Source organism: Chenopodium quinoa, unplaced genomic scaffold, assembly GCF_001683475.1.
Source record: "Chenopodium quinoa cultivar QQ74 unplaced genomic scaffold, ASM168347v1, whole genome shotgun sequence".
Lineage (NCBI taxonomy): Eukaryota > Viridiplantae > Streptophyta > Magnoliopsida > Caryophyllales > Amaranthaceae > Chenopodium > Chenopodium quinoa.
In genome coordinates, this window is record NW_018742418.1 from 5,819,773 (window position 1) to 5,845,047 (window position 25,275).

At 35.3% G+C, this 25,275-nt stretch overlaps 1 protein-coding gene across 1 annotated transcript in view; it reads right to left on the minus strand.

Annotated features, from left to right (window-relative positions):
- Window positions 1–750: 750 nt before the first annotated feature.
- The window catches only part of LOC110711216 (agamous-like MADS-box protein AGL27), a 43,819-nt gene continuing 19,294 nt past the window's right edge, over window positions 751–25,275 (minus strand). The window contains exons 2-9 of the mRNA XM_021889594.1: window positions 5,006–5,084; window positions 4,153–4,214; window positions 3,974–4,073; window positions 3,133–3,174; window positions 1,631–1,672; window positions 1,436–1,543; window positions 1,256–1,354; window positions 751–1,176 (exon numbers count right to left, since the gene is read on the minus strand). Of these exons, the coding sequence (XP_021745286.1) occupies window positions 1,051–1,176; window positions 1,256–1,354; window positions 1,436–1,543; window positions 1,631–1,672; window positions 3,133–3,174; window positions 3,974–4,073; window positions 4,153–4,214; window positions 5,006–5,084 (658 nt within the window). The 3' untranslated portion in view covers window positions 751–1,050. The remainder of the gene's footprint in view (window positions 1,177–1,255; window positions 1,355–1,435; window positions 1,544–1,630; window positions 1,673–3,132; window positions 3,175–3,973; window positions 4,074–4,152; window positions 4,215–5,005; window positions 5,085–25,275) is intronic.

Genomic DNA, 25,275 nt, shown 5'->3' on the forward strand with positions numbered 1-25,275 from the left:
ATTTAGTGATTTAAATTTTGAAGTGCGGGTAATTTTATTTTATTTCACTTCAATAATCATGAAGCATTTCTTTTTTATTTCATTCATTTCATTACAATAGTCATGAATCATGAGATGAGGCAGATTTTTTTCTAACTGTCAGTAATTATGATTTGATTATTTGCATGAAACAGATTATTTCAGATACAGTTGATATCCATTGTTACTGCAAGTAATTTGTCTTTTTTAATTGAATCTTTTGCCACTTTATTTCATGATAATAAATTTATACAAGATTTGCCCCTAACAAAGGATGTTATTTAGGAAATTGGGAACTTATAGTATAATTGACTGGTTAAGGGTAAGATTACCTATGTTGTAATGGATCCTTGTGATTCTAGTCTATGACAAGATTTTGATATACGATATGAACACCTTAACTGACTAGAGGCCATAGAGGGGAGGTATAAATTTGGAACCTTATCAGTAGGATAACATGTCTTAGGCACCAACATAATGTACCTGTACCCGTCTGCCCTCGTCTGGATTCAGCTGTCAAGCTTCAGCACAATGTATGCTTTCACATTTCTGGGGATATCTTGAAGTTCCTCTTGCACAGTTGCACTACCTTTCTTGCTATCTTGAAGCAATAAATCTTGCATGACTACACTTACAAAAACTGTAGTCTTGAACTGCATGACTACACTTACAAAAACTGTAGTGGAGAGTGGAGACTAAGTCACATTATTAGTAACAGATTGCACAGGAATGTATTGACGAAGTAAATATACAATACATTAATCCTCACCATGTCTGCAAATTAATGCTTTATTACACTGCATCTACTTTATTAGAATTATTACACTGGTGTAGTATAGTAGTTAATAAATAGGTATGAACAGACGATCATAGTTTTACATATTGGGAGACAATGGAATCAAATGAGAATGCGAGTCCTCATCAGAAAAATAAGGAACTTTTATTGTATATAGATAGCCCAATTAGCATTACCAGTGCAAAGAAAAAATAAAATTAAAAATCCAAATGCTTAGGCTCATCCCCCTACAGCTGCTACCATAGCAGAGGAAGTGTTCTTACCGGTTGAGGGCATGATATATGTGCACCCACCTCCTCCACGTTGTTTGACTCTAAATCTGTTTGGTTTCGACAGTTGGAATTGGGCATCAATTTTGCAACCTGCAACCCACACAATCAACATAAGTAACCAATTATCTCACTGTTAGGCTAGGTCTTTTGATAGAGGAAGTGTTCTCACCGGCTGAGGGCATTGTATATGAGAACTCGCCTCCACCACGTTGTTTAAATCCACATCTGCGTTGTTTCCACTGTTGGAATTATCCATCAATATTGCTGCCTGCAAACCACAAAATTGACATAAGTAACCAAATTCCTTACTCTTAGGCTAGGGTCTTTTAAAAAGAGGAAGTGTTCTCACCGGTTGAGGGCCTTGTATATCATCACCCTCCACTCCCTCCTCCATCACACCGTTTAAATCTAAATCTGTATGGTTTCCTCTGTTGGAATTGCCCATCAATTTTGCAACCTGTAACCCACACAATTGACAAAAGTTACCAATTTCCTCACTCTTATCTAGGCTAGCTAGGGTCTTCTTTTTATCTAATATATATACCTCATCCTTCAGCTGTTCATTCTCTTGTTTCAGCGTCCTCTCCTGTTGAAGCAGTGATCACCAGATATAGTTAAAAAAGACGAGAAAAAAGGGAAGACAAGAGGGGAAAAAAAACAAAAACCTAAAACACAGTTGACATAAGCAGTGATCCAAATGGGGAAATGGTAATAATGGGCATGCACAAAGAATGCCCATTATTACTATTTCCCCATTTGGATCAGCTATAGTTGACAGGCCTGGGCAAGAAGTTGAGCCTGATCATAATGCTTAGACCTTATCCAACTATAACAAGATTAATATTGAGGGACAACTCTTCTAGGAATGTTCTTCCAAAGACCTACATATTCTCATCTGAAATTTCTGATCACTTTTGCTTTGAGTGAACAAGGAACTGTTTCACATGCTTCATACTAATGAAGAAGTCCCACTAACCTAGTTTTAGAATGAGGAGCAATTGGTAAAAAAAAATTGTCAGGAAACAGAAGATACTGCATCCACACCTTTTGAGTTAAATCCATAACTGAGCTACAACTATTCTGTATTTTTCACTTAAAGGAGCTTTATACAGCATAGTATCTTCTAATTTAATTGGGGCTGGGTTCTATTTATAGAGTTTGGTTGGACCAACCATCACATTCAACACTGTCTCTGAAATTCTGCATAGCTCCCTTGTTTCAGTAGTCTTGTTAATTGCGGTTGAATAGAGGTTCACAACTTGCTAACATAATATAGATTTAGTTGGCTGGAGCACTGAAGATAGGTACGCATAGCTCCTAAAAGAGGGATGTCAAAAGAGGGAACGGACATCAAATTTGTTGAACTTTTTGTTCACTGCATGCATTTTGAAGAGATGAAGCAGCAAGTATCCTATTGTAGTAGAATAGAATAAAAAATGTCAAGGATACTCTAGGATTAGTTCCATAGGTTCTAGTTTCATCCTGTACTTACAAGATAGTGTGTCCAAGATAGGGAAATGAGAGATGAAAAATATTGCCTGTTGGTGGGTATCATGTCACTGCAATCACTTCGCAAAATTCATTTGTCCACCAAAAAATGGACTACAAGCTACATATGCTTATCAAAACTGATTGGGTGTCCCATGTGAATTGAACGGTACAAGCAGTCCCTCCCATTGCCTATCAAGATCCACCCACCTACCTTATGGTGAGAATAAAGGGCAATATAGATGAAAAGAACATTGCAATAGAAACTTATTACAATCACGAGGATCTGCATCCTTACAAGTGGTTTTAAGGAATTGCAGTGGAAATGGTAAGCTTTAGGATGCTTTCTACTTCTTTGTTGCAGTGCTGCAAGTTCTAGACATAGATCCTGGTAAGGAAAGATGACCTGGCAAGTCTTTCCTTTGACTAGTTAATAAGTCATTATATAAATGGGGATGCATCTACATTGGTAAATAAGTACAACTTTACCCAGAAGCTGAAAGTACAACACATTATTCTTATCAGATACAAGAAGTCTGGAAGAGGAAATTGCTGTACCTTTTCATGTAGTGCAGCCACAGATTCTAGCATAAGCTGAGCCTGTTAAGAACCATCGTATCGAAGTCAGTGCAAAACATTTGATAAATATTGAATGGCGATCAAGAATCTACCCAATTGTTAAGCAATGAATTGTGTGGTGTCTAGTTTAACATTGCTTGAGAAAAGATTTTAATGACCCTCCTTGGTTCTCCCCCATTATTTCCCCTCTTTGGCTTCTGCCAACCTCACCATTTTCATCCTTAGAAACTGAGGTGAGAATGGATCGCCCATGAAACCTCAAAGAAAGATGAAGCAATAAACAGAAAAGGATAAGAGGTTCTTATGTGTATAGACTACAGACTGCTCACAAGAACGCAACTGGACTGGGGTAAGATTTAGTATGGCTATGAGATTAGATATTAGTTTAGCCTTTCTGAAGTAAAATGGTTACTGGATGCGAATGATAACAACCAAAGGAAATAGAAGGGCCAAGAGTTATGATTATGTATGGCTGAACATTTCAGTGAAGAAATTAAAGCATTCTGTACGATACATAGTGCAATATGTACTCTACACAAGAATGGATTATTTTCCTGTTTCTAGTGAGCATATTACACATCTACCAATCAGTAAATTGGGAGCTTGACTACACCACACAAGAGTAGCCAGTGCTGTTTGATATGAGAGAAATTTGCTCATGATGATAAAGTAGTTGCAAGAATTATGCTATGAAGCTCCTTCAAGTATGAAAGTTGCAAGATTAATAAAGAAAGAATATAAACTAGCCACATAGTAGCTCACTAACCCAATGGCCAACTCAAAAAAGGAGAGAGAAAGGATAACAAGGGCAAAGGGGGACCTTTCGGTTTCTGGTCTGTAGAAGGGCATCAGCTAGTTGCTTCTCCAGCTGCATGAAATCATCCAGACTAAGTTTCTCAATATCTGGGCCTTCTAGATACCTGCAAGGTTAAAATAAAAAATTATGGAACAAAGAAGTGCATCTTCAGAAGCAGAAGCAGATAGACATTTAATACTTGCCTTTCAACTGTGTTTACTAGTTCACTACATGTTTGGACTTCTGTGCATGTAGAAGGGGAACTCTGGTCACAAGGAAAAGAACACCAAATTTGTTATAATTGAGGGAAAAGGTCAAGAGAACTATGAACATTAATGAATATTCAAAGCATGAAAAATCATTCCTGGCCTAGAATAAGAATGATGCTCGATAGTCGATACAGAGAATTCAGAAACTGTCAGTAAAAGGAGTGAAGGACTATCGATAATGTCTACAAGGACGATCAATACTCTAATGCAAGAAGAACCTATCCTATGCCTAGACTTTATAAATAATCTCTATCCACACTAACATCAATACCTGCCCCTGGTAATTCCAACCATGATAGCTGATGGCAGCTACGGAATGGAACAGTAATAAGAATACAAGCACAGCCATACCCCCCACCCCCCTCCAGAATTAGTACCACACCACTAACTACTTGAACACAAGCAGAAAGACACTATCAAGGAATCAGGTGTGAGCTGTGAGTAACAGTGTACACCATCAGGAAAGGCAAAAGATTGAGAACAGATATCTCAACACTAATACCAAAACCTGTCTTTAGACTGCAAATTGCATAACAAGGATTACACTGAAGGCATTCTCATCAATGTCATTCTCTAATTTATTACCAACAATTCAGTCATCAATGGTTATGTGCAATCATAAAGTAGTATTAGTGATGCCATATCATCCTATATGATGTACTAAAATACCGCATAGAGTAGCCTTTAGCATACAGTCAGAACAACTAATTCATCAGGATTTGTCATGTATAAAAGACTTGGGAGTAGCAGTGGAATAATACATGAACATAAATGAGATGTTCATTACCTCTGTTTCATCAACAACCATTGAAGCTTTCCCATCTGTGGCGATAGAATCTTGGTAGCGCTTAAGAATCTGAGACAAACTGAACAAGAAAAACCATGTCATAAACCATAATATTAAGGCAAGTCAAACACACATACAGGAGCAGGGTAAGCCCTTGTACTCTAAACCGAATGAAAGTTTCAAAAATCATCAAACCAACAGAATTTTGTGCTATTTATGGAGGACAAGCCATAAAAAGAGTTCAGGGGATCCAAAATACTAGCAGTAAGAGTTTAAGTGACAACTCTTATGGATATCACCTGTAAATGTAAGTTAGAGGGTGGTTAGAGGCCAAGAACTAAAAGGAACCTGTTGAAGAGGAATAACTACATTGAGCTTGACTGACTAGATATGCCAAATAGTTGATAGGTGAAGGATTTGTCTTTTTAACATCTGACCTTATTCGTTAGATCCCATAAAGTTTTATAAGATAACTTTGATACATCATCACAATCTTAGTTGGAGCTTCTTTAACAATGACAATGGACATAGAGACTATATTTTGCTACCTATAACTTCTTGTATATATAGAGGTCAATAATGAAAGAAATATGAGCCAACTACAAAGAATGTGGAAGTAGAAGCAACACCATTGTGCATAGTTTTAAATTAATGAGAAAACATAGGGAAGAAGATGGTCAAATCTCTCTTTTTGGGAGGGCAAGTTTTCGACCATAAAGGTTTAACTTCCTTCATATGATATGCTAAGGCCCCTTAGTACAAAGAGAAATGGTCTATCTATGATTTTTCCTTTCCTTTTCAAAATCCTTTCTCCCCTAATGAGTAAAGATTTACTACATTTACTAAAAATGGTTGCTATACATTATGTGCAACAAATGTTTTCTTTCCTTTTTAAGTTGTCATTTTTCTCTACCTCTCTCCTCATCACATGCATCACTATCTTTCTCTCTCTATATAACATTCACAAGAAAATTTTGTCTAGGAGTCTTTGCAAAATCATTTGTTGCATATACTGTGGAAGAGAGGTAGTAATCAATTTCATAGTGAAACCAAACCTCGTCCAATTCCAATTAGATTATTTATACATTGGAAAAAATAGGCTTGGTCAATGAGGATTTCTCTTTGACTAAAGGAAATAGTCCTTATGCTCTTAAGGATTTTTGACAATATTGTTGTACTCTTAATGCAAAGGGAGGGTGACTAAACTTGAGCTACGAAGATTTCATTTACATCCATTGTTCCTATGCTTATTTAGAGACATTATCTAGATTAAAGAGAATTTATTTTAGGCTTAGAGCAAAATAGCCCCAAATCGCTGGAGAGTAAGAAGTGGAAGAATGTGTAATAGCTATGTAAAGTGTTAATGGGGATAAGATCCCGACCAAGTGAGTGAAATTTCTATCCGAGTCTTACTTGTGGTATTAAAATCCCGATTTAAATCTTAGAATCTTACAATTTTACGATTCATATATATCATACGAATCGATTTACGATTCTACCCGATTTTACATATTTCTCCTAATTAGTGAAATTCTTACAAGTTTAAAACATGTCTATAAAGTTATTTATAAACATATATAGTCAATTATTGGTTGTTTAATGGGTAAACAACTATTTTCTATTAATAATTAGGTTTTTAACTCATAGTTTATGTATATTTAATTAAATTTGGATATGAAGTCTTTATTATGCATGTCCGTAGAATCTTACGATTCTACGATTCGATTCTAAGAGCCTCTTTCGATTCAAAGTAGAATCCTGATTTTAATAACTTTGCCGGCGACAATTCAGTATCACGGAATGGTATATGGCAACAAATGATTCTTTATCTTTCCGAAAAAATTGTCAAAGGATTTATGTGCTCAAGTCCTTAAAAAAAACTTCCCAACCTTATATATTAGGATCAAGCATTTAGGACCTTAAGTTGTCAAAGTCAAGCTCGAGCTCACCACTGTCGAGCTCGAGCCGAGCCTACTCGGTCTTGGCTTGTCACACTCTAGTCATACCCATTTTACACATGATAGGATATATAAGTGACCCTTTCAAACATCCTTTTTATACTTTTGATAAAAAAAAAAAGAAAACAAAGAGTTTGTGCATCATGTAAAAGTTGACATATAAAGCAAACTCATAAAACACTTTAAGGTGTAAGAAGAGGAAAATATGGAAATAACATAATCAAAACCTTAGGGAGGGAAAGGTAAGAAAAGCACCTTCGAGAGACATATCATACATTTTGTTTCATGAACACTTTTTGGAGTTAATTGTTCACCTCTTAGATCTTATCATTCTAGGTACTTACATAAAGCTCTTACTGTATCTTTGTTCTTGTTCTAGTTCTAGTTCAAAAATTAATATGTATAATTACTCAACTTTTAATCATTTCTCAAACTTTAATTTTATATAATACATCACACAAAAGGAATTGTGTCTTTCAGTCTTCAAATATTTTTAGATTGTGTCCTTTAAACTTAATTCACAAACTGAAGGATTTCTCTTAATTTTTTCCTTGAAACACATTCTAAGAGTATTTGATATATTAAGCTTATTACTTCAGCTTATTATGAGCAAGTAGTTTAAATGCAAAAATAAATAAGGGGATTACTTCCCCATTCTTGTTAGCAAAATACAAAACTTATTTAGCACTTAGAGGGATGAACATGGTATGAAAAGATAAAGACCTTTCATTCTTTAGCCTTGTTCCTAAAGTTTGATGTAAATACTAAAAATTAAATTGATAAAATAGGTAATGAAGCTAGAAAAAAGAGTTTCATGCACATATCTAGGGTTTTCTCTCTTTTAAATTAATCCTTTACACATCAAAATCGTGTAAGCATGTAAAAGTAGTTTTTACCGATATATCATCCAAAATGCAAGAAGTTCGTTCTTCCATAGGTTTGATGAACATTAGATTTTCTCTTAATGTTAAAGGATCATTTAAACCGAAAGCTTAAGCTTATGGTTGAAGCCTAGGATTGATTTATATACACTTATCATGCCCCCTCACATGAGAGCCCTTTGGGCTTGAAATGTAGATGTAGCATGAGTTTCCTCATATCTAGTGCGAAATATTCCACTTGAAAGAAGAGGTGGATGAGATTTGAACCCGTGACCTTGTCATATTGGCTTTGATAACACTAAAGGAACATCTTAAAGCCAGGATCGGTTTATACTTTATTCGTCCCTTATTGTTGCTCTATAGAGGTAATGTTAATTAATTTTTGGTTGATTGGAAAATAATGAGAGTGAAAAGTGGTAGGGTTAATGGGGTGGTTGTGAGAGTAAAGATCTGGTCCCATACGTCTAAAATAGAATGGGGCAAAATCAAAGGGATGGACTAAAAAGGAAATTAGGGCAAAAAAATAAGGGACGGTGAGAGTATACTCATATTGTTAAATACAAGTATGGGCCAAACCCTTCATCAGAAAGTCCACTTCACAAGTTCGAGAAGGTTCCTTCCCAAAATCATATGGCAATAGGAAGAGTAGCCCCTTAACTTTATAAAGTGTTATAACTCCTTCTTCATTCATTGATGTGGGGCGCTTACATGAGGTGCTTGGTAAGAATATGCCTAAACACTTATTTCAATGAAATCTTTACTTTTTATCACCTATAAACACATTATATTAAAACAAATCAAAGCAGAAATTATAAGAAATCTTCCTCCCAAGGTCTCAGGTAAATGAATAAAAAAGGTAAAAGATAACTAAAAGGATATTAAACAATGTAAGATAATGTGAAAAAGACAATTACAAAGGGGGGTTATAATGTATTAATTTGAAGATCCTAATAAATATCCTTTGTGCAAGGTAAAGAAGAATCAAACATACAAGTGAAGAGTTTGTTCTCATTTAACATTCGATTTATGAAAGTTGATTTGTAATGGATATATAATTTTGCCCAAACCAACATGCTCATTGTTAAGACTACCAACTAAACAATCAACTATACATTGTCCATAATAGTATCTAATCACTCATCTATACCTAAGGAAGGCCACAAAGATCGTTTCCGATTCTTCCCCAAGTTAGCACACATCAATGGTTTTGAAATTATATCTCGTGTACTTAACTTTTAAAAATTTCATATTATGAATCAAGGGTTTTTAAGTATATTATTAATGCCTTTAATAAAAATCCTTTTAGTATATTTCATATTATGAATCAAGGGTTTTAAGGATATTATTACTGCCTTTAATAACAAACGGGGTTAGTTTATAACCGACCTTGTAAGTTTTTGAAAGGTTTAACTAAATATTGGAGTAGCTAAATATTCTTAAAATTTGTTAATGCATTGTTCATGTCTAATGTTAATGATGGAAGACTTTTGTTGAAGCTTCATTCATAATAGACTTTGAAAATATATTAAATATCATTCCACTAAGCATTTGAACTAAGGCTAATTACCTAAGGTAGAATAAAATTTTAATATTTGGATATCCACTATAGCCTTAAAAACATACAAATGAATCAAAAGCAATTTCATTTTTGTATGTATCAAAGTAATTTCACTTTTTTACAAAAGTTTTAATGAAAGATCATGAACTTAAAATATATTCATGGTGTAAAACTTGGAGACTATGTTCTTACAATAATATGACAATTGAGGATTCATTTGTGTAGTTAACAATATTGTGGTACAAAAAAATCTTCAAAACTTAATAATTATCATGAAAAAAGAAAATTGCGATGTGTTTTTTTTCCTTTAAGTGGTTTTTACACATCTTTGAATCTTGCTTTTGTACCATTTGCAATACTTTCTCCTTCTTGTCCTTCTAGTGAATGCGAAAATGAAATGATTGATGCCCTTATCAAATAAACAAACAAACAAGACCATCATGAACTTTCATGTTAACATAATCAAAATTTCATTACTATCACATCAAAGGAAATAATGCTTCTAATGTTTCAAATACGTAACTTATAATGTAATCGACATAAAATTTTAGAAGCACTCATACATCACTTAAGCAAAAAGTCTAATGCATTTCTTATGATTAGAACAACAAACGAATAATTGATATGAAACTCATATTTAAAATTTCACATCTATGATTATTGAAGCGGAGGTAAAAGGGTCGTCATGAGATGGAGTTAAACTATTAGTTTCGCACAAGATACCTATATATATATATATCTTTGCTGAAAATGCAACGATACATTAAATACTATTTTTACGCTAAGTAAAGTAATTGACTTTAGTTTATTCAAACAATTTTGTAGTTAACCATCATAAATCAAACTATTTCTATAAATCTTTTTCCTCTTCAACTAAAGGACATAATGAAAGATTATCATCATCCAAAACATCCATAATCATATCTTACTTTTTTTTTTTAATTTACTTATCGGGGCCTCATATTTCATTTCTGCAATAGCAATTTGTTTAAAGGTAAGTATTATGATGTTTATGAGACCAATATGTTAGTTAACAAGATTATGCACATAATTACTTGAATCTAAATTACATATCTACTCGTACTAATGACCAATTTTAGCTCATATTATTTCATATTAGAAGGTGTTGCGATGGATCTTATTAGTATTGTGTTTTCCAATAGATTGTTGAAATTGAGATCTTTATTCAATCTCATGGTGATGGTGGTGATGATGAGGATTTCAATGTGTGGAGGCGAAAAAGGAGTTTAGTCGTCTATTAATTGAAGACTATTGCGGTGGTGGTGGTGGTGGAGGGGGGATGGCAAAGGAGAGAATGTCAGCGGCAAAGATAGAATAGTGGCCTCGTGGTGGCAAGTGGCAATTGCGTAGATGGGGAGTGGGAGCAGGGTTGTGGAGGCAACCACAGGGATGGAGAGAGAAAGTCAGATGCCTATTGTGGTTGGATGTAAGAGAGGAGAGAGATAGGGTCTAATATGAGGAGAAAGAATAAAAGTAAGGGTAAACTTCATTTTACTATATAAATAATGCTTAATAATATAGAAACGTGCTAACAAAAAAGAAACCCAAAAAGAATGTGTATCAACTATAAAAAAAAATGAAAGGAACTTCTTAAAATGAATGTGTTAACTAAAAAAGAATGAAGGTAGTATTTTATTAATGTTGTTGGCATGGACATATCTACGCATGTTAGTGATTCTTCATCCATCATTGTGGGTCCATTGTAGATAAAAGAGGGAAGTTCGTCGATGACAATTAGGGTAAAATGTTTTTCACTCCATTGATTTTGAAGGACTTCTTGGTAAGGGTGCCAAAGCCTATATTTTTTTGCTTTGAAAGATTATGGTTGTTTGAGAATCATGGAAATTTAAGCTTCTTTTAAAACATATTTAAAAAGGGCTTTTAGTTTAGACTATCGGTAAAATCTACACAATTTTTTTTGTCCTTGTAATAATATGTTTTTCCTTATTTTTATCCTTCGATATGGAAGAACTTTTATTTTAGCAATAGTTCTAGATGAAGTATCCAGACCAATTCATCGAGATGAGGTTCCATGGTGTATGCTGTTTGCGGATGATAATGTCTTGGTGGATGAAACTAAAGATGGGATTAATGCCAAATTGGAGAAATTGAGGCAAAGGTTGGAATCTAGAGGTTTAAGCTAAGTCGGAGTAAGACTGAATATTTGGTATGCCGCTTTGGTACTTAGAGGGGGGCAAGCGATGATGTGGTGAGTTTGGATGGAAAGGATTTGACCTCGAGTGAATGTTTTAAATATCTATGGTCGATCATCCAGAAAAATGGTGACATTGATCAAGACATGACCCACAGGATTAAGTCAGGTGGCTTAAATGGAGAGCGGTCATGGAAGTGTTATGTGGCCAAAGCATTCTCTGACAGTTAAGGGAAAATTCTATAGGACTGCCATAAGACCACTGTTGTTCTATGGTACTGAATGTTGGGCTTCTAAAAAGGAGCACATTAAAAAGATGGAGGTTATGGAAATGCACATGTTAAGGTAGATGTGCGGGAACACTCTAAGAGATAGAAATTAAGTTATTCGCAAAAAAGTAGATGTAGCAAGCACTGCAGACAAACTAAGGGAAAATTGTCTGCATTGGTTTGGACATGTAAGACGAAGACTCGAGAGTGCACCGGTACGAAGAGTGTGACCATGGAGGGGTTAAACGAGGGAGAGTGAGATCGAAAATGATTTGGTTGGAAGGAGTTATGAAGGATATGAAGTATATAGATTTGCATGAGGATAAGGCGTTGGATTGAAAAGGATGGAGAAAGAAGATTTTTGTCGATAATTACATGGAATAATCACTTTTAATTCATGTAGCCGACCCCATTTATGGGATTAAGCTTTGATTAATTGATATAATAGAACTTAAAGCCATTTTAAAGATTCTTTTCCTTTTGGAGGTAAAATAAAAGGATGATGTAATATAAGTATCATATGAAACTATGAAAGAATCTCATAAAGTGACCTTTAAGAGTACATGGCTATATCAACTTTGGAGTAGTAAATTTTTTACTTTAAGCAATGAAAATACTTGTCGATGTGGAAATGTGTCTACATGTTAAAAGAGAAATGTGTCTACATGTTAAAAGATATAATTCTTACGGAAAAGGTACCCAATACAATCATAACTCTGGGTAAGAAGAAAGGAGAATTCTAGTGTTCTAGATTTTAAAACAGAAATAAACAAAAGATTAATGTAAAGTAATACACAATGACTTCATATAAGGCATAGGAGGCATGTAACTAGTGCCATATAATTTTTTATTTTTTATTTTTAAACAATATATACTTTACTTAGAGTGTCTTAAGGAGGATAAGGGAGTTAGAGAAATTCTATATAAATTATACTACCTCCGTTTTATATTTTTTGCTAAGCTGAATTGGGAGGTAGTACACATCTTGAAAATGAAACTATCATCCATAATTGATGTAAATCAAATTATAATTAAAAAGTATCTTCTTCTACAATTCTTTGCCATTAATGATGTTTAACCTATGTTAATTCATAGCAAATGGTATTAGAGCAATTATGTCCTTAGAGATAAGCCGGTAAAAGAAATTTGAGGAAAAAAAAAAAAGAACGAGAGATTTAGGTTTCGAAGAAAAGAAGATCATCCAACAAAGCTTCAGAATACTTCGCTCCTTAGTTCAACAGAAGAAATTTAAACGAATAAATCATTTAATTTGAGGATTTCTTCAAAATTTTATAGTTAAACACAAAAGAGAAGTTAATGGTTGCCATCTTTGGACTTGACGATGATGCATGGCAGTAATGGAAGAAGTATATCATCGACGTTGACCATTCTATGAGTGGGAAGAAGTATGGTCTTGGTGAATGGGTGTCTTTAGTAAAGGGAATTTCGTGGCGGGAAAAATCACATCTAGCACAGTATAACAATAAGCTCCCCTCTTAAATTATGACGATGACTATGATATAAGTAGTCATACGAGTAGTGGCTAAATATTTATTGCTGGAAGGCCTATAGTGTTTGAAAATGCGGCGGATATTATAGCAGACACAATGGAAATGTGGTGGTGCCAAACATGGAGGTACAACCAGAGTACAACCAAGTTGACGTGGAGTTTCTAAAATATAGAAGTCAATATACACGATTTACCCGATTCAAATCAATGGATGAAAACACATTAAATGGATGAGAAACGAGTGACGGATGAAGTAGATGTGGATCAGATCCATTAGTACTCTAATCCATCCGTTAGCCATCCCACCCACTCAATTAACATATTATTGTATATATATAGATTCTGCTATAAAAACACTAATTTGTTTTTTGCAAATTAAAATTTCATGTGAATTTTATTTTCATATTAACTTCTCACTTGTGGGATTAAGGCTTTTGATTAATTGATTGATTAACTTCTCACTTGTTATACACCTATTCCACCCATTTCAGCCGTGAATGACAAATGAATGGATACAGGTGATATATTAAGTGGGTAATGGATGGATGGAGATGTAGAGTATTGAACAGTGGATGGATGTTAATGAAGCTCCACCTGCTCCAAATCTGGTCCAAATCCAATCCATCGTCATCTCTACTTGTACATAACCACCTATTCTATTGGTAAGGGACAATCATTCAACCATCACATGGTGGGATACCCAGTCGAAGAAACATAATGAGCGGAATAGCTTTGGTGACTTATACAACCTTTGTTGGTGATGTTGAAGACAAAGTTGATGGTTTACTTTGCGGTTTTGAGAAAGGTACATTAGGTGGTAGTTTTGCGGGTAGATCAATCGCGCGGAGGAGTTACAAAAGTGGATTTGGTGGTGGTCCAAGTATCTAAAGGAAATGTCACAGTAGTGCACTTTGTTAAGAAAATCCTAAGGTTGTTTATACAATTGCATAAAGGGCCAAGGTAATAATGTTAACTTTAAGGTCACGTTGGGGACAAATATTTTGAGTGATGTCAATGTAATTAAAAGAGAAGTGATGTAGGCTAGCCTATAGTTTTAGGAGTTGAGTGGAGAAATTAGGCCAACTCATAAAAAAGCTTGCCTCTTAAAAATAAAAGGCTAATAAATGAGATTGTTATCTTTAGATCCACTTTTCATTCCCTAAATCTTAACCAATATTAAGTACAACCCATTTGAGATGGTTGTGGATCTTGGACTCAACCCACATCCATGGATCCACATTCCTTTTCACGGATATGGGTTCTTAAAATATAGAACCGACAGATTTAGGTCAGAAGAATTGGGTTATTTGTAGAAAAAAAAACCGATGTGGGTACGGGTCTAACCATGATAATCGCACCTCGAGTCTTGTACCTTTTTTTTTCTACTAATAATCCAATATAGTATTCCCTATCTTTATAACATAATTCAGTTACAATGTTATCGGGAGGAGAATAAAGGAGTTAGTTAGAGGAATACCTCTATAAATAAGAGAAGAATAGAAAAGAGTAAGCTTAATTGATTGATTGTTTTGGGTTAGCTTGGTAAGCTAAATTAGGACACCTCATGAAAGTGGAATTATCATTCATAATCGTTGTAATTTGGTTTATTAATCAAAGTATCTTCATTCTCCTTAATTTTTACCATTAATGATGTTTATGCTATGTTAATTTACAACATAAGACTTGGATGGAAGGATGCTAGACAAATTTTTTTTTAAGAAAATGAACTAAAGAAGGATTTTTCTAATTTTGATTTATTTAAATCTTTTTAACACGTATACATTGGAAAGTGCATCATAGAAGGTAGTTAGGGATCAAGACTCGGTCAAATGTAAAGAGAGTCTATTATAAGTGAAAAGACAACAAATGTATCTATTTTGGTATGTCGACAACGGATTTGCGCAGGCAATTGTTGCTCACCATAGGTTGCCGACAAGTCAACCTTATGAAGTCATTATAACTGTCGTACTATCGGAAAAGTTTGCTTATGGGTTTGCAATTAACATTGCTTAATTTTGACCAAAGAAAAGGAGCCAAGCATTTGCATTGCTATAATAATACCCCATTGCTTCAGTTCGACCTAGAAGGAAAGTCTTTATTCTACTAGTCCTCCATTTTCATGCTCTCATTTTCTTTTATTGTTGGGTCATGCTTCAAGTTACTCTTAGTAATCTACTCATTTATCCAAGTGTTAAAGTTTGTATATCTAGTCGAGGATCTTATGTAAATGGTTTTTTTCATTGGCTGCTTAGTCTTTTATTCAAGTTGAGTTTGGGTTTAATTTAGGTATGTTGGCTTTTAAGTCTTCACATCAATATTTAGTGAAGGGGGAATGTGTAAAGACTTTGGCTTTCCTCCTGGGGTGAAAGGGTTTTAGGTTATAGGGGATGTTTGCAGAAAGGATAAACCATGTCCCGTTGAGTATAGGGAGTTTTTTCCATCTTTATAATTAGGGTTGTAAGAATTTATGGTTAAGGAATAAAAAGAAATAGATCTTAGATGTAAAACTACCTATGTAAAGTAAATTTTAAGAACTATGCAAATGGAAAGAGAAAGGAAGAAGGAAGGATGGGGCTAATCGTCAAGATCCTAATGAAATGTGTGGTAAAGAGAAATATGGGAAATTTTATCATCCAATATAGAAAATCGAAGAAGAAGGCCTCGATGATTTTAAACAGTTGTTTAAATTTTTTTGTTTAACCTAGAATGAAAAGATGAATAAAAGTATTATTTGAATGCAGTTTGAAAGTGGATCTTAATCTTTAAGTTTAGAAAATTATTAATCCAATAGATTTTAGTCTACGAGTACTATTGTTGAGGGAAGAATTCTATTGTTGTGGTTTACTGCAAAAAATGTGTCTAATATAATTTCGTTGGTATTTTTATAATATGCAAGTTTCTTCTTGCCATTCCTTAATTAGAATAGTTCCTTCTTGCCATATTATTCTTCTTCTTTAGTTTATTCTATAGCATTAGGTTTGTCCCATCAAAAATTTATCTCCCACATTTTTTATTAAGGAAATTGGAAAAAGGTAGTCCTTTTAAAGCCAAAAGATGTTTTCCTTCCAATAATTAAGGCTCCTATACACGAAGTCAAGATATTATTGTTATCTAATTTGTAAGATCTAGTAAAGCTAACTGTTAATATTCCTTTCGTCCCTACTTGTTTGCTCCATTAGACTTTTCATTGTCTCTAAGACGTGATTTAAATGTAAATATCTCCATTTCCATATGCATAAAAATTATAAAAACTTGATATTAATAAAGCATATAATGAGACGAATCCAACAAGATTCCTCTTGACTATATTATCACTTATAAATTAATGAGAATTTATGGTCAAAGGTTTTAAAGTTTGACCCTAATTTTTGCTATGGGGCAAACAAATAGGGACAGAGAGAGTAATTATTTATATTTGCTTTATATTTGTATGAGAGTTTTTGTTTTCTTTTGCAAAACATTAAAAAAGTATTTAACAATAATTATAGCTTTTGTTTATGTTATTTTAATTTGTTTTCTTTTATCTAACAATTTTATTTTTAATGAGGTAAATATGACCAAAAATAATTTTTTTTTATTGTATATAGTTATATTGATAAACATTAAATGCATAAGTATAAGGCCCTGTTCACTTCATTTAAAAAAAATAATATTTAGCAAAAGTAATTTCAATTCAATAAAAATACTTTTAGTTTAGTAAAAATAAGTTACAGTAAAATCAGTAACTTCAAAGAAGAACTATGGTTGAGATTCAGTAGAAATATTTAAGTTCAGCAAAAACAATTTCTGTTGATTAAAAATAAAGTGAAGTGAACACGACCTAACTATAAAACATTAAATGTATTAAGTTAATTTTTTTTATTTTTTTTATTTTTTTTTATTTTCTTAGTTCACTCTATCATGCACTTTAGGCTAATATGAGTGCAAAATACTCTAGGTGACATAAGCAACCACAAAATAAAGGTTATATATGACCCCTCCACAGCTTAATAAATGTCTAAAAACTCCCTCGAAAGAAAGGGCTCCCTCTCTATCCTGTTTAAAAAAAACCCTACCGTCGTTGGTTGTTCTACCCACGTGGTCAGCTGCTCTCCTAGCATGAGGGGTTCTCTGAAATAGTTTCAAAACTATCACTCGGAGAGAAAGAAACGATTGTGGATTTGGGACAAATAAACCCTAGCGATGATGATTCAAATCTTTCTTTAATGTTGATGGGGAAACTATTAATGGAAAGAAACTACAATGTTAAAACATTCAAATGCACTATAAGAAGTGCTTGTGATCCGACACATGGCCTAGCAATTAGGGTAATTAGCCATAATATGTTTGCATTCTAATTCTTCCATTGGAGGGAATATGAATAGGTGTTAGAAGGTCACCCTAAGTGTTTCGATAATATGTTGATTCTTTTGATGAGCAGCCAGATGAGATCTCAATCACTTATTGCCCTTTTGGGTTTGCATTGAGAACCTTCCGTTCAATTGTCGTTCTGATGAGTTTGTTAGGGAAATAGTAACTGGCATGGGGGAAGTAGGAAGATGCCCTATACCGAAGGGTGAAATTGCTGCTTGATGTTTCCAGACCATTCTTTGGATTCCAAAAAAATAAATATAAAAGGAAGAGAAGGCTAGGGTGGGGAGTTGTTTTTAAAGCAACTCCAAGGAAGGGGAGAGCAACAGAGGCCAAAGAAGTAGAGCACCTTTTGCATAGCAAAAGAGCCTTATTTGTCACCAAAGGTAAATAGTTCGATGATTGCTAGCAAAAGGTGTGAGGAGGTTTCGAAAGGAAAGATGATTTCTTATGAGAAGCTAGCCTCGGACCACCACGATACACTTTCAGTTGTCCCAAGGCAGCAATTATATAGGGAAGGAGGGGGAGATGAAGAGGTGATTAGGAGTGCTGGAGAGGGAGGCAATAAGGATGTTGAATCTGTACTAGTCTTTACTATTGACTTCCAGTCGCAATGTGAAGCAATTTTCGCTTTTGGTAAAGGTAGTGATGGTCTAAGCATGGACATGGGAAGAAGTGGAAAATGAAGGCTAGAGCAGAATCTCAAGATATTATCATGGATATTTCATTATCAAATCAGAAAAGAATTCCATAATGGATGATTTCAAAGGAGAAGAGAACAGAGGTAAACGCTCTAAGCAAATGGAGGTTATTAGTGGTGTAGCTAAGACTTTGGCGAAGGTTGATGTTAACCAACCCTGTCGAGAATTACAAATATGTTATGCTAGAACTGCCGAGGGATGAGCGACCCTCGGTCAGTTCGCTAGCTCTGTAGATGGAGCAACATTTATGCCCCCGAAATTATATTTTTGTCAAAGTTGATGATCAAGAAGAATGCCGCAGAGAACATTAAACTTTAGCTTGGTTATGCTCATGCATTTGGAGTGGCAAGTAGAAGTAAAGTGGGTGGTTTATGCATATATTAGAGGGATGACATTGATTTCTCACTAGTTTCGTTTTCTCAAAATCATATGTGGAGATATGATGAATGATGGTGTGCCTTGTTGGAGGTTGTTGGGTTTTATGGATGGCCGAAGGAGGTGGACAAACACAAGATGTGGACTTTGATCCGACACCTTTGCGATGGGGTGGAAATTCCTATTATGTTTGGACGCGACTTCAACGAAATCCTTAGCTATGAAAAGAGTAAGGGAGCAACTGACCGATTAAGAAGGGCGGTGGAAAATTTTAGAGACACGGTTGATATGTCTGGCTATGTGGGTTAGTGGTACATTTGGGGGAAGGGGAATTCGGCTAGTACTAGAGCTCGTGAGTGACTAGACCGATCCCTTGCTACCTCCTCATGGTGAGAGCTCTTTCCCAACATGAAAGTGGACCATTTGATTCGTTATAAATTGGACCACACCACAATTGTTATCAAGCAAAAAGAAAGAGGGAAGAAGAAGAAAAAGAAACGAAGGGAATTCAAGTTCGAAACTTCGTGGTTACTTGATAAGGGTAGCGAGCAGGATGTTAGGGGTGCGTCGAAGAGCTCGCGCGGGGATAATGCAGTCTCTCAAATGGATCTTGTGGGGCGTAAGCTAACTGCATTAGGTGCGGAATCTCACAAAAAAATTCGTGACCAGATTGCTAAGACTGACTCAAAGCAACCAAACAAAACCCAATCTCTCAAACTAGCTTTGAAGGTTCTTTTTTGCTCGAGAACAAGCTGGATGATCTCCATGATAAACACGAGGCCTATTGGTACATAGGGTCGCGTGTTTCCGAGGTCCGTGATGGTGATAAAATCACAAAGTACTTTCATCATAAAGTCTCGCAAAGAAAATAGAAAAATTACATTGCGTGATTGTTAGACAATGGGGGAGTATGGCGAGAGGATAAAGACGAGATTGAACAGATCATCACTCATTTTTATGAGAATCATTTCAGGTCATTTAACACTTCAAATGGTGCAATTCAGGATGTGCTTGAAGTTATGAGCCCGACAATTTCCCATGAGATCAACCGTAAGCTTCTTCATCCGTTCACAAAGAACGAAAATTTTGAGGCTCTTCAGCAAATGCATCCTTACAAAGCTCTCGGCCCGGATGGTATCAACGATTTTGGCACATTATTGGTGATGATACTTCTAGTTTTGTTTGTAATATCTTTCATAGGTCCTTATCCCCCAATATTTTACTTCTACTTTGGAATTTAGACTAATTGCTTTATGTAACGTGCTAAGTAAATTAGTGTCAAAGTCGATTGTAATCAAGCTAAAAAGTATGCTTTCTAAGGTGGTTACCGAAAATAAAAATGCATTCCTTCCGGGTAGGTAGGCTAATCACTGATGATGCCCTCATTGCCATGGAAATTTTCCACACTAAGAAGACGAGGTGTAAAGGCTGAAAACAATGGATTACGATGAAGCTTGACATGAGCAGAGCCTATGATAGATATTAGTGGGGTTTTCTGCGTTAGTAACTTCTTACCATGGGTTTTGATGGGAGATGGGTTAATTAGATTATGAATTGTGTCTCCACAGTGTCTTACTCCTTATAAAATGGAGGAGTATATGGGTCGATAACTCCAACAAGGGATCTTCGGAAAAGGGATCTCTATCCCCGTATCTTTTTATTCTGATTGCTGATGCGTTTTCTTGTTTAATTTAGAATAAAGTGTAGAGTAAAGCTCTTCATAGGGAAAAAGTAAGTCGTAATGGCCCCGAAACTTCCACCTTCATTTGCTGATGATAGACTCCTTTTTACGAGAGCAACCCGACAAGAATGCAAAGTGATAGTTGATATACTCAACCAATACGAAGCAGCATCCAAACAACTAATTAATTACTCCCTCCGTATTTTATTACTTGCTCCATTTCTCCATGTGTGGAGTTTTAGGGAAATAGTATAAAGTAATATGAAAAAAAGTGGGGTTGGTGGAAGAATAAAGTATGATCGTTGGGAGGAGAGAGAATATCGAAATATTAAAGTATGATAGTTAAGGGGTCCACTACGAGAGAAAAAATTAGTAAAACATTGTAAAAGATTTCCAAAAAATAATGGAGCAAGTAATAAAATATGACCGCAAAAGAAAAGTGGAGCAAGTAATAAATACGGAGAGAGTATGAGAAGTCTGAGGTTTCTTTCAATAAGGGACTTAGTGTTGAGCAAAGAGAGGGTTTCTTGGAAATTCTACACATGCGACAGATAGATAGACATGAGAAGTATTAAGGCATCCCTACAATTTGGAAAAAGTTACAAAGGCTAGAAGGATAAATTTTTGTCTAGAGCTGAGAAAGAAATTCTCCTAAAATCTGTGATCCAAACCATCTCTACTTAGCTTATGGGGGTGTATCAATTTCATGTGATAATCATCCAAAATAATTAATCGGCAATGACGAAGTTCTAGTGGGGAAAAAAGATTCCAAGCGGAAAATCCACTAGAAAAGCTGGGAGAAGATGTGTTCTCCTAAATGTTTAGGAGGCATGGGGTTTAAAGATCTCACTTTTTCTAATGATGATTTATTAGGACAGCAAGTGTGGAGGCTCACCCGGAATCTAGACTCATTGTTAGGAAGGGTTATGAGGGCTAAGTAGTATCTTAATTCGTTGTTTCTTGAGGCTAGCTTGGGGATCTTTGGGAGTTATGCTTGGAGGAGTATTTGGAGTTCCAAATCCCTTGTAAAAGAGGGCATCATTTAGAGGGTTGGTAACGACATGGACAAACATTTGGAGGGAACCTTGGCTAGCAGACGAGTGTGGCAGACTTGTGACAAAAACTGGAACCGAAGACTTAAGGGTTATGGGTGATCTGATTAATGGCGATAAGGAGGAGTGGCGTATGGATTTAATTGAGCATTACAGATGCGAGGTGTATACTTGATATCCCTCTAAGTTGGCACAACCAAAGGGATGAGATTAATTAAGCCTTTTTGAAAAATGGGGATTATTCGGTTAAAACGTCTTACATGATAGGTAAGGGGTGCAACTTGGATGATTTCCACCATGCTTTTGTTAGAATTTGGGGAATGGAGGTTAGCCCAAAAGTCTGACATTTCCTTTGGAGGTTGTGCACAAATACTTTACTGTGAAGCATTTGCTTTTGTGTCTTTGGTGAAATTGTGTGGTCGAAACGATGGGCCACACGATTTTTGACAGTCAGGATGAATGTGGCTGCAATGCTATGGTCATATTGGATAGTGCGGGTTGCATGTGCAATTTGATTGAGAGTTGGAAGACAATAGATGCAAAGCTAGAGCAAAAAGGAGCTTTCCTGGTGTATTTGGTATGAAAGAACTCAGTGGTTCTTTGAGCAAAAATCAACCCCTGATAATGTCCTTATTGCTAGAGTCTATAGACTAGTGGAGGATCATGGTCTATATGCTAAACGCATCTACAATTCTTCTCTTCGAAGATAGCAGCGAGAAGGAGGACTTGGCTTGTGCCACCTCCGGGCATTATAAAAATAAATGCTGATACCAAACTAAGATTCTCAGTGAACAGGGGTGGAGGGCTTGGAGTCATCGCAAGAGATAGTCAGGGGGTATCATATTTTCTGCCACGCGAAGAGTTCGAACCTACTGGAGCCCCGAAATCGCTGAAGCAAAGCCGCTGGCCATGTGTTACGGTCCGGGAGTTTGGACCCCGAAACGTGCGGCGCGCTCTAGCCTTTTGGCGGCAAGAACGCTAGCCTTGAGCGGAAGAGGGGCTTGTGAGCACAAAGCAACACAAGCGGGCAATAGAATCTCAGGAGCACTCACGTCTATCTGGGCGACGGAGTGCGGGTAGTCGGGGCTTGTGACGGCCAAGACTTCAAAGCGGGCACAAGCGGGTCCGAACCACGAGTCCTTAGCGCATCAAGTTGGGTTGGAGGGGAGCTAATATGCAAGTAAGACACAATATCTATAAAGGTCTAACAACAAACAAGCATAAAAGCAAGGCAACACTTGGTAGAAGGCTTTAAGATTTCATTAATCATTCTCCCTCTAAAGAGCTTTAAATGACATACAAGGAGAATCCCTAGTGAACAATGATCTGACAGTAACACAATAATGGGACCTCAAGCTAAGAAAACATAACCTAAACTCTAGGAAAGCACTTAAATGGAATCTAATACATCAAAAGGAGTTGGATTCTAACACCATGGCTCTAAGGCTTGGAAGGAGGTTTGGCATTGAGAAGGTTATCTTGGAATCTAATTGCAAGACATTGATTCAGCGTCTCTCGAAAGGAGCTCTATTCCTTGCTGATCTTGACTTAGTGTTGGGTGACATTCTTGTACTCACCTCTAAATTCAAGTCTATTTGTTGGTCACATGTTAAAGAGATGGCAACTTCGTTGCACATCAATTAGCTAAGCTAATACCGTTTAATCGAACGGAAGTCTAGGGGGTCATTGTCCTAGTAAAATTTCTCCATATGTACTCTTGGACAATTTGTCCCTAACTTAATATATAAGCTTGGTTTCCCTAAAAAAAATAAAAGATAAAAGGTTATGTTTTCATAAAATACATGATTATACATACTATTACTATTATGATTGTTTCCAGTAATGGTGTGACTAAAGTTCATGGTATCTATGTGCTATACTAAAGTGGAGTTCTTTTTTGAGGGAATTTTCCCTCCTAAACCTTTTTTTTTTATTTTGGAAATGTTCGTTTTATTATAAAAACAACAAATATATTTTATATGCCCCAAAACATTAATTTCAACATTCTAATCTACTCCATAAACTCTAAAAAAAAAAAAAAAAACTATGTTGTACGAGTATTTCAAACAATTGTTACCCACTATAAATTGACTCATTTATAATTTATATAACTAAGTATTAATATTAAAATTCGAGCATAGTTCGGACACTATATATATATATATATATATATATATATATATATATATATTATATTATGTTTCAGACTTGTAATTCCTCTATAATTTTAAATGTATGATTTTCTTGAAGGTTCAATGGGCACTCAAGAGGGGGGGGGTGAATTGAGTGTTAAGTAATCGTTGGCTAATTTTGCTTCTTTTCGGATTATGTGTGAGGAACCAGTTGTGCTGGTTCCCGTACGCAGCGGAATATAAATAAGCAATAAAGAAGACAACAAATTTAACGAAATAAAACAAAGCAATAAAGAACACAACAAATTTAACGAGGTTCAGCCAACTCAGGCCTACGTCCTCCTATCCTAAGTTCTTTATTAATCTACTCCGAAAAACAAAGACAAAGAACACTCTGCTGTTCCCTACTCCGGGAACCAGCAAACCCCACACTCTACTCCGAGTGTGCTCTCGACTTACACTCGTAAGCCCAATGTGTTTGAACTCACAAACACTCACCCAGCCTTTAACCCCTTTGTTAAAGACTCAATACAAGAATCAAGAACTCCCCTTTGATCTCACTTCTACGAAGCTAATTAAGAGAAAATATTTAAGTACTAGAATGCTCTTGTATATGACTTGATGAATGGGATTAGTGCTTAAGTATATGCTCTCAAATAATTGCTCTTTTGATTTCTGGAGAGGCACACGAAATATGTGAAATAAGATGAGTTTATATAAGCTTAGATTCCTAAAACCTAGTTTCCTTAAATCACACAATCTTAGAGAATAAGATATAATGTAATTTTAGGAAAGTTTTTATCTTATTTGATTTAATCACAAAGATAGAATCAATTAAGATAAATACTCCTAGATTTTAGGTAACCAAGAATATTTCATCTTATTTCCAGCTGCACAAAATATTTTCAAGATAATCTTTTCGAAAAAATCTTTTTGTAAAATCTTTTTCCAAAACGGCAGCTCGAATACAGTGAACCTGGTTCCCCGACCTGGTTCCCTGAATTGAAACATGTTATGAAACCTGTTCCAACTTTGTACCAGATTTCATATCATACTTCAATATACTTTTAAGCACTTATATAACCCAAACATGCAAGCATACTACGGAGCATATTACATGAAAACCTAGATAACATATTAAAGCATAAATCGTCTTTTCTTCATGTAATCTTCAAGACTTGAATCTTCCTTGAATACTTCTATTATGAGCAAACAATCTTTCTTCGAAATATCTTCGAAAGGCTTCTATGCTCCAAGTCTTGGAATCAACTCAACTACTGCACATGTAACATGGTTAATGCACAATAAAGAGTATGTGACTGCTTTACCACGTAGCAACCATGGAAACAGTACATACTGGTTCCCTACCAGTACATAACACTTTTATCATATAACTGTTCCCTGTATAAAGACAAGTTAGTTCAATAAGAAAACTCATGTAAGTAATAACTTGTCTGGGGAAACAGTGTTCTATGTTAGCTGGTTCCCCCAACTGTATCGAACACTTTCAAGGACCTGTTTCCCTTAGCTGTTTGTCATCATTCAAAACTATCAATCAAAACCTAAGGGACTCAACAAATTCCCCCTTTTTGATGATGACAAACTCTTGAAGTTCTTGAACCTGTGGACA